This window comes from Pecten maximus, chromosome 6, assembly GCF_902652985.1.
Source record: "Pecten maximus chromosome 6, xPecMax1.1, whole genome shotgun sequence".
Lineage (NCBI taxonomy): Eukaryota > Metazoa > Mollusca > Bivalvia > Pectinida > Pectinidae > Pecten > Pecten maximus.
In genome coordinates this window covers 3,842,922-3,858,340 of record NC_047020.1, presented here as the reverse complement: position 1 = coordinate 3,858,340, position 15,419 = coordinate 3,842,922, and the positions used below count along the sequence as shown (strand labels likewise).

Genomic DNA, 15,419 nt, shown 5'->3' with positions numbered 1-15,419 from the left:
ATCGTCAGGAAAATCGCTGGAATGTCATGTGTGAGATGATTTAATCGTCTGACTTTCTAGATTACATCATATATGACCAATTTGTCGTTATTTTATTCTTCAATTTTCTTTTTTAATCGAATGAACAAATTACATAAATATGCACGAGTATAGAAGTGTACAAAGGGAAATTAAACATTTATGAGGCATCGGTTTACTGAGTTTACATGGACGGACATCACCACAGAAAACATGGACGGACACTACCACAGACAACATGGACGGACACCACCACAGAAAACATGGACGGACACCACCACAGACAACACGGACGGACACCACCACAGAAAACATGGACGGACACCACCACAGAAAACATGGACGGACACCACCACAGACAAAATGGACGGACATCACCACAGAAAACATGGACGGACACCAACACAGAAAACATGGACGGACACCACCACAGAAAACATGGACGGACACCACCACGGAAAACATGGACGGACACCACCACAGACAACATGAACGGACATCACCACAGAAAACATGGACGGACATCAACACAGAAAACATGGACGGACACCACCACAGAAAACATGGACGGACACCACCACGGAAAACATGGACGGACACCACCACAGAAAATATGGACGGACACCATCACAGAAAACATGGACGGACACTACCACAGACAACATGGACGGACACCACCACAGAAAACATGGACGGACACCATCACAGAAAACATGGACGGACACCACGTCAGACAACATGGACGGACACCACCACAGAAAACATGGACGGACACCACCACAGACAACATGGGCGGACACCACGACAGACAACACGGACGGACACCACCTCAGACAACATGGACGGACACCACGACAGAAAACATAGACGGACACTACCACAGACAACACGGACGGACACCACCAGACAACATGGGCGGACACCACCACAGACAACATGGGCGGACACCACCACAGAAAACATGGACGGACACCACCACAGACAACATGGACGGACACCACCACAGACAATTAACATGGGCGGACACCATCTGAGAAAACATGGACGGACACCACGACAGACAACATGGGCGGACACCACCACAGAAAACATGGACGGACACCACCACAGACAACATGGACGGACACCACCACAGAAAACATAGACGGACACAACCACAGACAACACGGACGGACACCACCACAGACAACATGTGCGGACACCACCACAGAAAACATGGGCGGACACCACCACAGACAACATGAGCGGACACCACCACAGACAACATGGGCGGACACCACCACATAAAACATGGACGGACACCACCACAGACAACATGGACGGACACCACCACAGAAAACATGGACAGACACCACCACAAACAACACGGACGGACACCACCACAGACAATTAACATGGGCGGACACCACCACAGAAAACATGGACGGACACCATCACAGAAAACATGGGCGGACACCACCACAGACAACATGGGCGGACACCACCACAGACAACATGGGCGGACACCACCACAGAAAACATGGACGGACACCACCACAGACAACATGGACGGACACCACCACAGAAATCATGGACGGACACCACCACAAACAACACGGACGGACACCACCACAGACAATTAACATGGGCGGACACCATCACAGAAAACATGGACGGACACCACGACAGACAACATGGGCGGACACCACCACAGAAAACATGGACGGACACTACCACAGACAACATGGACGGACACCACCACAGAAAACATAGACGGACACCACCACAGAAAACATGGACGGACACCACCACAGACAACATGGGCGGACACCACCACAGACAACATGGGCGGACACCACCACAGAAAACATGGGCGGACACCACCACAGAAAATATGGACGGACACCACCACAGACAACATGGGCGGACACCACCACAGACAACATGGGCGGACACCACCACAGAAAACATGGACGGACACCACCACAGACAACATGGACGGACACCACCACAGAAATCATGGACGGACACCACCACAGACAATTAACATGGGCGGACACCATCAGAGAAAACATGGACGGACACCACCACAGACAACATAGACGGACACCACCACAGAAAACATGGACGGACACCACCACAGACAACATGGACGGACACCACCACAGAAAACATGGACAGACACCACCACAAACAACATGGGCGGACACCACCACAGAAAACATGGGCGGACACCACCACAGACAACATGGACGGACAACACCACTGAAAACATGGACGGACACCACCACAGAAAACATGGACGGACACCACCAGTCAACATGGACGGACACCACCACAGAAAACATGGACGGACACCACGACAGAAAACATGGACGGACATCACGACAGACAACATGAGCGGACACCACGGCACGATAGAAAACATGGACGGACACCACGACAGACAACATGGACGGACACCACCACAGACAACATGGACAGACACCACCACAAACAACACGGACGGACACCACCACAGACAATTAACATGGGCGGACACCACCACAGAAAACATGGGCGGACACCACCACAGACAACATGGACGGACAACACCACAGACAACATTGGCGGACACCACCACAGAAAACATGGGCGGACACCACCACAGAAAATATGGACGGACACCACCACAGACAACATGGGCGGACACCACCACAGACAACATGGGCGGACACCACCACAGAAAACATGGACGGACACCACCACAGACAACATGGACGGACACCACCACAGAAATCATGGACGGACACCACCACAAACAACACGGACGGACACCACCACAGACAATTAACATGGGCGGACACCATCACAGAAAACATGGACGGACACCACGACAGACAACATGGGCGGACACCACCACAGAAAACATGGACGGACACCACCACAGACAACATGGACGGACACCACCACAGAAAACATAGACGGACACCACCACAGAAAACATGGACGGACACCACCACAGACAACATGGGCGGACACCACCACAGACAACATGGGCGGACACCACCACAGAAAACATGGGCGGACACCACCACAGAAAATATGGACGGACACCACCACAGACAACATGGACGGACAACACCATAGAAAACATGGACGGACACCACCACAGACAACACGGGCGGACATCACCACAGACAACATTGGCGGACACCACCACAGAAAACATGGACGGACACCACCACAGACAATTAACATGGGCGGACACCATCAGAGAAAACATGGACGGACACCACGACAGACTACATGGACGAACACCACCACAGAAAACATAGACGGACACCACCACAGACAACACGGACGGACACCACCACAGACAACATGGGCGGACACCACCACAGAAAACATGAGCGGACACCACCACAGACAACATGGGCGGACACCACCACAGACAACATGGGCGGACACCACCACAGAAAACATGGACGGACACCACCACAGACAACATGGACGGACACCACCACAGAAAACATGGACAGACACCACCACAAACAACACGGACGGACACCACCACAGAAAACATGGGCGGACACCACCACAGACAACATGGACGGACAACACCACTGAAAACATGGACGGACACCACCACAGAAAACATGGACGGACACCACCAGTCAACATGGACAGACACCACCACAAACAACATGGGCGGACACCACCACAGAAAACATGGACGGACACCACCACAGACAACATGGACGGACACCACCACAGAAAACATGGACAGACACCACCACAAACAACATGGGCGGACACCACCACAGAAAACATGGGCGGACACCACCACAGACAACATGGACGGACAACACCACTGAAAACATGGACGGACACCACCACAGAAAACATGGACGGACACCACCAGTCAACATGGACGGACACCACCACAGAAAACATGGACGGACACCACGACAGAAAACATGGACGGACATCACGACAGACAACATGAGCGGACACCACGGCACGATAGAAAACATGGACGGACACCACGACAGACAACATGGACGGACACCACCACAGACAACATGGACAGACACCACCACAAACAACACGGACGGACACCACCACAGACAATTAACATGGGCGGACACCACCACAGAAAACATGGGCGGACACCACCACAGACAACATGGACGGACAACACCACTGAAAACATGGACGGACACCACCACAGAAAACATGGACGGACACCACCACAGTCAACATGGACGGACACCACCACAGAAAACATGGACGGACACCACCACAGAAAACATGGACGGACACCACCACAGACAACATGAGCGGACACCACGGCACGATAGAAAACATGGACGGACACCACGACGGACAACACGGACGGACACCACTACAGAAAAGTCTTTTTATTTAGCTTTTCTAGACTGGTTGTATTTTTAAATCAATGTGTTGATAAACAGTTTTTTAGTGTAGAATTTTTTATTTCAAATTATATTAAAACTACTATTGAAATAAGCAAAAAGTATTAAGCATACATTTTACATATTTTAGATTCGCTTTATTCGTTGCGATTATTGTCGTCTGTTCTATAGTATATACATATACCATGGGTGTCTGTGCAATAGTCCAGAATATTTAACACGAGGTACTGGTCATCGACCGATGTTCTATTGCACAAGGCCGATGATTGCTATCGTGATCGTCTGTTTTACAGTACAACTTTATAACTTGATTTAAACATGTCTTATTGCGAACATAATCCCACTCAAATGACGTAGAAGTCGGGACTAATGTGGACGGGACAACAGGTGTTTGGGTTCTGCAATCTTATACAGTACAGCTCGAGTGGCCATTGCTAAATCCACGCTATATCACGGACAAAATGAGGCTGTCCACTCAAATGTCCACAAGTGGACAAGAAGCCCACGCAATACCGCGAGCCGTGACGGATCAGCGTATACCGCGGACGTCCACGCTATACGACGATATGTCGCGGACCAGCAGATACCGCGGTCCACTAGATACCACGAGACACAGTGGTCCACTAAATACTGTGGATCACTATCTAGCGTTGGCCCCTAAATCCATGGGAAGAACCACTAAAAAAACATGAAAATCTTAGCCGTGAAAATCCATTGATTAATCGGATATCAAATTAGTCTGCATTCAAACAATTGTCTTTTCCCGAGCGTAAGTTATTATTGTGTACAGTAGCGATCCTCTACATATTGCCGTATTCCAGAAACACATGTAAAGGTAGTTTGCAAGACAAGCAATACACTAAAGATGAAATAAAAGTCTAAATTGTTTTAGAAGAACATTTTATCATACATGGTTCATAAGTGTTTTGCTTCTAAAGTGTTTCATCTCGGGTTGTGACGATGTATAGTTCAGGACGGCGGACAAACCAGTTCTTACAGATGGTTTTGAATATTACTAACATTATATTATTAACAGAACCATTACCTTTTATTGGACATATAAAATACTGTTTGATCGACCTACTTACTTTTTATTGATAACCACGCCATTTCGTTGTGTATAAAATGTTACTGTAACTGAGTTGGCGTTTTATCCGATTTAATAGACAGCACTGACCGTTACAGTTGTACTCTGAACACCTCGGCAGTAATCACGCTATTGTTTCAGTAGTTTAAAGATTTAATAGGCGCCGGTGACTGTTTCATCTCTACACCTGTAAAAACATCATCCGTATGGAGGGTTAAAAGGGACATAAGTCAAACATACTATTTTCAATCTTTTTTCTTACTTTTTTTTACTTTTCTAATTGCAACTTCTCATTATTTGTCATTACTGATTTATTTCTCACAATTTTAATGCTTCATTTTACGTTATTACTTTTTTGAATTCAAAACTCTTTATTTTAACATTTTATCTTCAATTGTGCATTTTGTTTTTTTGTTTTTGTTTTTTTTTACTGTTGTTAAGATTTTATATTTAAACTTTAAAGTTCTCCAATTTTACAGCTTGTAAAATAACTATTTTTGCTAAAACATGTTACATGAAAGATGAAAACTAAAAATGAAGAGAGAAAGAAAGGGGGAAAAGTAAGAAATAGAAAGTTAGAATTATGTCCCAAAAAACCCTTATGCAATTTTTCATCTTCATTCTATCGCCAGAGGGTGCTCAAATCAATCGCTTCGGAAGTAAGGATTACTCCCTACAGCAGCCATGGCAACAGTGACTCTCAAATTCCTACCAATGCCCGACTGAAACACTTCATCACTGTTTGGATTAAGCTTTGGCCCTAAATTATACACTCACTGCTTTTTATCCTTAATATTTGAAATAATATCAATATTATATCCTCAGATGATAAAATCCTAGTTTAAAAAAAAGTGTTTACGACACCGAGCCCGTTTTTTCGTGTCTGCTCCGGTTGAATGGCACAGGCAGTAGGCCAAGAGCTCGAAGTACTAGACTGGTTTTCGTAGTTCCGCATATCATACAACAATCTAATTAAAATCTAGATGGTCATTCTCACTACGTTACATGAGAAACGTGTAGTGATAATGACCATCTAGATTTTAATTAGATTGATCATACAGCGCCCGTACTGCCAGTTCCAAGACTTCGATATAACGGTTAGACTTCCATCAACCGATGATTTTACCGAATATTGCAATATATTAAATTGTAAATTTCATTTCGGGACTTTCCCCATAGTTCAAAGTCAGTATCAGGCGTCTTTGTCAGTGGTCCGTGTCAAGCAAATTGGGAGATTGTCTAATTTTTTTTATTCGAAAACTTCTTCAGTAGTGTTGGGAATCACTAATAAGTTCATTATCAATCATCATCATATCGATAATTGATCGATCATGAATATAACTTTAGGGAAATATCTTATTACCCATGTAACTTAATATCAAGAACAGGTGAGCGAGTTATCTCCCTTTTTCTATCACAGATGAAAATTAAGTAATTAGCAAGTTTTAAATTATTTATGTGAATTTGACCAATAATTCATGTAAAGGAAGCTTAATAATGCATAATAAATCATATTTTTATTTTTAAATAACTTTTTCAACCTTTTGTCAGGTAGCAGTGTACACCAGTTTGCCCTGGAGTTTCTGAAAATTAAGTGGCAAATTATCTCTTACTCTTATATATATTTGCTTTGTTATTTGTTAGCTTTGTTTATCACCCTTTGAATAGCCAGCTGAGTCAGTTTGAGGCAGGGTCTCCTTGTAGTAGTTAGTGACTACCTCTGAACAACATGCAGGAGACCTGTCTGTCCACAAGCCATCCAGGAAATGGAGCTTACCAAGCAAAATAAATAATATTTTCTTTTCAAATAAATGATTTAAACTTCTTGTAAGGTAGCAGTGTAGACCAGTTTGCCAAGATTCTAAAAAATAAGTAGCATCTTTAAGTCTGAGGCTGGGTCTCCTTGTAGTAGTTGGTGACTACCTGACTGAACAACATACAAGACGCCCATTGCATGCCATCCAGAACAAAAAGGGTAAAGTGGTCTTGTCCAAAGACATAACCATGACAGCACATACCGGACTGATTGTCAGCTTCCATTTTCTTCTGCAGGATAACTGTTCAAACTATACTTCTTCTATATATATAATACTTGGTGTATTTGGTTTAACGTCCTATTAACTGCTAAGTTCATTTAAGGACGTGTCAGGTTTAGAGGTGGAGGAAAGCCGGAGTACCAGGAGAAACACTACCGGCCTACGGTCAGTACCATGGCCAGTTAACTTCCAACGTAGGTTTCGAACTAGCAACCCAGAGGTGGATAGCTAGTGATATTAAGTGTCATGACACCTTAACCACTCGGCCACCGCGGCCCCTCAATAATAAATAATTAACTATCTTACAGTGGCAATAGTACCAAAGAAGTGAAAAATGTGGAAAATTTGTTTCTTAATATCTAAATGGCTTGAAATTGAGAGAGTACTTCTACAAAATGAAATGAAAACCATATTTTATGCAGTCTCAAAAACATTTTAATGAATTTTTTTTTTAAGTAGAACATAGAGGATAATTACTTGCGGTCTAAGGCCTGCAATTTCAGTACCTGTTTAAAACATTTTAATTTTTATTTGTTACAGTTGCAATTGTAAAAGATGTGAAAATAAAAGAAAATGGTGTTATCCCAATATCAAAATAGTTTGATATTGAGAAAATAGTTCTACAATATGAAATTAAAACCAGATTTTATGTAAAGTTTCAAAATCCTGAATTTGTTTCTTCAGTAGAATATAGAGGGAAATTAACTGCAGTCTTTGGCCAACAATTTGTAACACCCTTCCTAATGTAAATGTTTGCATATGGTGGTGTTGGCCTAAAAAAAAGAAACATATAAAATATTTACATGTACACTAGTCCTACTGTAGTGTTACTGTATTTCACCTGTGTGGAGATGACATTATGAAGAAGACTATCTTGTAGAATGGTTATCATTAAATCCTGGTCATTGTTTGAATTTGTCAAATAATTTTCTATAATACCTTTATATAAGTAAAGTTTAAATTCAAAAGATAAAAAAAACAACTACATGTTCCCCAACATTGAATTTAACATAGTGCAACACAGTAAATACATAATAGTTCCAAAAACTTAAGTATAAATTTGTCAGAATTGGTGTCTTGCACATTGTTTTCTTTGGTATATGTAAGCGAAAGGTTGAAATATGTTGGAATGATATTTAAAGCAAAGATATTTCAAAATTTACCACTTGCTACCTATGTGCAGATGAAATTTTCGAGAAAAACCATTTTTTTAAAATAGTGATAACAAAATATTAGCAATTCTTTAATTTTGACAAGTAGTTTTCTATTATACCTTTTGTGATAAGTTGAAACTGATTACAAATTCAAAAGACAAAACTACAACATGGTTCCACACCCTAAATTAGTTAATTAACTTATGTGATATAACAATCAACATAATTTTAGTAAAATTTTCTCAGAACAGGTTTCTCGCACATGGTTTTCTTTGGCACATGTAAGCAAAGGGTTGAAATATGTTGATATGGAATTGATAATAAAGCAACTTATAGATATTTGAAAATTTAAACTATTTTGTAAAATTGTGATAGCTAAAACCTGGTAACTCTTTGATTTTGTCAAATAATTTTCTATCTGATAATTTTTTGTAATAAATTGAAATTGATTTAATTTTAAAAGATAAAAAAAAATGCATGACATCTTTCTATACACCCAAAGCAACAGAATTTTTCCTAATGCAACATAATAATTGACAATATTTTAGCTTAAACTTTGTCAGAACAGCTTTCTTGCATATTGCTTTCTTTGGTGCATAAAAGTGAAGGGTTTAAATATATTTGAAAACTTATTTCATTTATTAATCAATGCAACAGATGATATAATTTGACAGTCAAAATTTAAAGCATTAATTAGAACATATCTATATTTCATTAAGAATTTGAGAAAAAAACTTCTATTACTGAAAAAGAATTATTTAATATACTGCTAGTGTGTACTGAAGTACATGTACAGTATATATATACGTAGTTCCTTGAAAGTTCGTGTCATCGTACTTAGCTAATGTGTACGAGATATGATTCTCGAAATGTCGTTGCTCCACAACATAAACAAATATCAGCTGATCAAGACATCAAAGCATAAACTAACGACACAGCAATTTCATTAAACAAACAAACAATAAAGACATTTTAAAAATATTACATATTTAAACGTCGCCTGTCTCTAAAACGTGAATGAACACGTAACATTTATACTAGACCTAGGAAACCTACTGGAAACCTACGACTCCATAAGAGATTAGATTTGTTATCGAAAAGATGAACAGCTGATTGACCCACTTCCGTCACAAAAGTTGAGCGATGTCGTAAAACGACACGGAAAAATCGTCAAAAAGAAACATTTTATGGGTACACAAACGGTGTCTCAATACTAATAATTACATATCTAATAAGCACAATGCCTAGGATTTAACCGTTTTGATAAAATCATAATATGAAGTTACCAGTCGGTGGTTGTTGGGGAGCGCTCCGTGATTATATATTTATGTTTAGATTTTACTGCCCCCTGGTGTTAGAATAGTTGGAAAAAATGCATCAAGGGTTTTTTGGGACATAATTCTGAAACACTTACATTGTTGTTGTGAAACAAAATATACTTAAATAACCAAATAGGAAAAGAAGAAAATGCGATATTAAACCACTAAATTTGAAAACCATAAAACTATCAAGCAGAAACTGAAAAATTAAATATTAAATCAAAGTTTTTGGTCACAAAATAGAAATAGCCGACTAATATCTAAAATTGTTAAAGACAATTTTACTTAGTTTATAGCATCAGTCTGCAGCAATAGGAATATGAAACAAAGAAACACAAACTATCTACCGCTGAATAAAAGAAATTTAATATCAACACTTATCACGATGTAAAATTAAAGAAATGAAAAAATAAAAGATAAAGGAACAATAATCAAAACAATAAGTTAAATGGTTAAACAAACAAGAAAAGTTAAACATATAATTATGTCCCTTTTAACCCTCCATACATCCGGGTAGATCTACCGGTGTGTCAGAGATTTGTTCCGCTTGAGCGAGCGGGTAGATGAGTTGTTGACTATCGTGTGTACTAATATCGGCGACCGCCTTAGGAAATTACCTGATGTAAGTAAAGCAATTCTTTTTATCACCAAGACTTGTTGTTATAAGATTCAACCGACAATTTCTTTTATGAATTTATGGAACACTTATAATAGCATGTAGGTTAGTAGTGCCGATATGTTCAGTATTACAAACGTAATTTAGCTCTTAAAAAATGTCGGCGTTTGCCACCGATCGACGAAAATTATACTTCGAGTTATTCGATCATTTCAAATAGGATTTTTATTGTTGGGACCAAATTTTCACTTCGTATTGTCCGAGTTTTCTTTACTATGATAAAGAGAGAATTCGGCCGGGACCGACGAGGTACTTCCAGTTAAGCGGGGTATTCGAGTTTTCCGAGTTCGAGTTAACGAAGTTCCACTGTAGTTATATTCGTAAGAAGCTATTTTTTATTGTTGCGCCGACTCTAATTGGTTGATGGGCGGAGTCTGAGTGAATTGATAAAGAGTGACGGGTGTAGCATTGCCTCGGGCTTTGTTATCGATAGTTTTTTGCAGGCTTTTGAACTTGTTAGAAACTGAGCGTGCATTGAATTTTCGTAATTGATATGCAAAGATAAATGAGACACTGATAATATCTGACTAATTTTCAGAATACATTTTGAATTTTTGAAATCAATAAAGAAGAACGCTCCAGTAATCATTGATATAAAATAATATATAAGGATAAGAAATCGTGCTGAGTGACGTGAAAGCATTCATATCCAGTCAAAACAATCCACATGTGTCCCAATTAGTGATGGATAATTTTGCAGGTATCAACTATATTTGGTAGATAATACGACTGGGCTTATTTAAAAACAGACATGTTGATGTTCTGACCTAATTTTACCAACATATAGAATCTCGCCTATTTTTACAGTAGTGCTTTCGTAAACGCAACAGGTTATGTAGACTGCTTTTGATATATTGAAGAGACCATTTATTACAATAATATAGCGATAGTTTCTTATTCAGATAAAATATATAACCATGCAAAGATTATACTGTACAAATGTTTAACTTTTGTGTCAGAAATGAAACGTGTACTGTACTGTTTTGGGGCCTACTGTAGCTACGCATTAACCGAGCGGCTTCGCGCAATAACCATAATAATTATCGCGAAATAAAGAACGTTTAACGATCAATTAACATTGAATTAAATAAAATTCTATTATTTTACTTACTTATAAATGTGCCATTGTTCAGGCCGCCGTTGTTACGTATTAGATTTACGATGGATGTGTTTGTGTCTAATGATTTCACTCTGCCGAGATTTTCGCCGATATTGACTCGAATAGTTCGAACTCACGCTTATTTTCTGAAGCAAAATTTCGAATAATTCGAACCGGTTCGTCAATATTTATTTAATTTTGTTCGAACTAACCGGAGGTTTACCGTACATCGTAGTTAGTAAACTACTATTTGTAACTAGGAAATGGCAGTCGTCGTCGCTAGTCATTTTCTATGAAACATACATGTACATTTACTAGCACCGTGCCAGAAGTGTAAAAAAAATTTCATGCATTTTCCACCTTTTATTTAGTGTTAACTTTTATTGTTTCATACAGACAAAATACAACAAATATCGCTTCAGGACTGAACAGGATATGGACTGTACCTTTACTGAGAAACAATAAAGTTTCAGAAAATACATCAATTACAATGAATTGAACTCTTGTTGCATCAATAATTTATTCTATTTTATCAAAATGTATAGCCAGGATTTTTCGTGATAGTTTGAAAATATGGACGGTGTATACCATTTTACTGCCTAAATCTTCTGCTGGATTTTATATACAAAATGTACTTTGTATGTATTGTGATTGTTACTGTTCCGCTAACGATTGCTCTTTCTCCATATTAACAAAATGAAAATATGAATTTTCAAATTAAGAGCAAAAGATAAAAAGTTTTCCGAGAATACAACATGCGGATGTGAAAATCTAGAGGATATTTTTCAGATTCAGATGTTTACACTGTCTCTGTTCTTGATACGAATGAAATTATCTTGAGGATGAATCATTTTATGTCTTTATGTTAAATAATTAAAAGCTATTGACGCTATGAGTTGTATCTAATAATTCAGAAATGATTAACGAAGATTCGTGTTTTGTTGTAGGATATACAACGAGGACGAGGATATTTTGCATTTAAATAAATAACGAAGGCCGCAGTTATTACTTAAAATTGCAAAATATCCGAATCCGAGTTGTATATCCTGCATACCCTCGATTAATAGTAAATTGTGTTCAGGATTTTGCATAGAGTTTTTGTTACATGTCGACTCCCTATTTTTCAGGTTGAACTGATTTCCATATAAGGACATAAGATAATTTACTTCACGTTCTAGTTACCAATGATGCATTGCATTTATTTGCTGCTAAGAGTATATCTTTTTCCCGGTTTCGGAGAATACACGGAGTATATGTTGACAGGTTGTCTGCCTCGTGCATTGGCAATAGCCAATCAGATAGGGCCATGGGTTAGGTGTAGATCGGGTATAGGTTGGGTAGTCATTCTAGCTCAGAACGTCGCACATGTAGTACGGCAAAATGGAAATTTTGCATACAGTAGATATATTGCATTTATAGAGGCATGTTTGGGTGTCGCTAAATGGTTAGAAATCCCAGCTAAAAAAAAAACAAAAAAAAACCCTTAAGCATTGTCGGGCTGGTACACCTCCTATTCTCCTATAAATAGGTTTCAGGTTGGGTGGCGCGCTTGGTTTTTTAGGATTTTAATGCGACAACCTGTGAGAGGGGATGAAAAGGAGAAACATTGAGACGTATCTAATGTACTTTACTTACGATTTTTGAATAAACGCCGTCTCCGTCCGTACTAGCGGTGGAACATATGTGTTGGTTTTTGATATATATATATATATATATATGTATATATACGTGTAGGGAGTATATAGAGGACCCGCTTTTATCAGCAGAATTCTCATATAGTTCTTATTTTATTTTCATTTTATTGGCTTTGTATATACCTATACAAGTCTCTGATAAAAGTAATTGACATAATTTTTAATAAGTATAACGACAGTGTAATTGCTTATAACATAAATGTTTTATCATGGCCTTAGCTATGCTTATACAGACATATGGGCGTGATATTCTGCAAAGGTAAGTGTGTTTACTGGTGTAACATACAGGTAACGGTACACGTGTACAGGTGACAGCTCCAGCGTCTGACCGGGTCCACCCAGCCAAACTCGGTCAGCCGTCACTGATGTGTGTTTGTGTCCATGTTTCTGGTAACATACAGGTAATGTGTACATGTGTATATGACCGGTCTTCCTGAAGAAGTCGCACAGTGGGAAGTTCGGTTAGGTTTACAAGATTTACAAGATTTTATTGGTTCACTCATGACATATATACATATGTAACAAGAGGTCATAAAGGGGGAAAAGAGAACTATTGGATGGACAAAGTAATCAATAGACAAATCAAGATAAATCATACAAATCATGAATTATTCTAATGTTCTTTACATACTTAAAAGCTTAATTACTCTTTGGATAAAACGACTTACTTTACTTAACAAACCTGAATTACATATAGAGAACATTCCTTTCATTTTGTCACAATTAGGATTAATATAATAATATTTTGGTATATAAATTGCTCGTAGTGCTACAACAGAATCATTTTTACAGACATATAGATAGTGGTACTCATCACCAACACAGTTTGTACAGAGAGGACATAACCTTTCCTCGCGAGGAACGTTATTCCATCTCCCTGTCTCTATAGGAAATTTTAAATTAGAAGTTCTAAATTTACACAAATATCTTCGGTCGTTATGATTCAATTTCAATAGGTATGGTTCAAAATTAAACTGAGATTTATACAAAGAATATACTTGTCCTCGCGAGGAGCTATCAATTTCATTAAACCATTTTTGAACAAATTGATCTTGAAGTCTTTGTTTAATGATTATTTTAAGATGTTCTCTATTACTTGTACAAGAATGTTGAAGTAACCATATATCATTAAAACCAGTATTGTTCAATATGTCTCGTATATATAATAACCATCTAGAACTAAATACTGAATCCTGATGTAACTTGTACATTAATTTATACATTGTAGTAGATAATTTCATTTCGCCTGTTATGAGTTTATGCCAAAACATAATCATTCTTGTTTTTATTTCAATTTCTAAAGGGTACCTACCCAATTCACCATATACCATATAATTTGGCGTACTTGTGCGAACATTTAAAATCCTTTTACAAAACTGTAAGTGTATTTTTTCAATAATCTTAGTATTTTCGTAGCCCCAGATTTCACATGCATATAACAAAATTGGCATAACAAGTGCATCAAATAGTTTTAACTGCAGATCTATCGGTAATGAAATATTTCTAATTTTTGTATACAATGCGTACATGGCTTTCTTTGCTTGTTCCGATAATTTACTTCTGGCTTTTGTGAAAACACCATTATAATTTAACATTAATCCAAGATATGTATAGGAGTCTTGTATATCTAAACTCTCATTATTGAATAAAAAGTTGACGTTTCTTCGACTTTTTCTTTTTTCAAATATTATTACTTTTGTTTTTTGCGTGTTAACCGAAAGTTTCCATTCATCACAATAGTTTTGAAATTCGTTTAATGCATTCTGTAACCCATCTGGTGTTTCAGCCATAAGAACAGTATCATCAGCATATAATATAACAAACAGTTTTACATACAAATCCAGGTTTTGTTCACTTAGTGTATATACATCATTCAAAAACGGAACATTATGTTGGTCAAGAAAAGTTTCTAAATCATTAAGAAACAAGGAAAACAAAA

At 38.6% G+C, this 15,419-nt stretch overlaps 2 protein-coding genes across 2 annotated transcripts; both read left to right on the top strand.

The window, feature by feature from the left end:
* Window positions 1–1,462: 1,462 nt before the first annotated feature.
* On the top strand, window positions 1,463–2,044 carry LOC117329952 (dehydrin Xero 2-like). Its single transcript, XM_033888184.1, has one exon. It carries the CDS (start codon window positions 1,463–1,465, stop codon window positions 2,042–2,044), a length of 582 nt encoding a protein of 193 aa, XP_033744075.1.
* Window positions 2,045–2,120: 76 nt separating this feature from the next.
* Window positions 2,121–2,960, top strand: LOC117329951 (histidine-rich glycoprotein-like). Its single transcript, XM_033888183.1, has one exon. It carries the CDS (start codon window positions 2,121–2,123, stop codon window positions 2,958–2,960), a length of 840 nt encoding a protein of 279 aa, XP_033744074.1.
* Window positions 2,961–15,419: the final 12,459 nt, after the last annotated feature.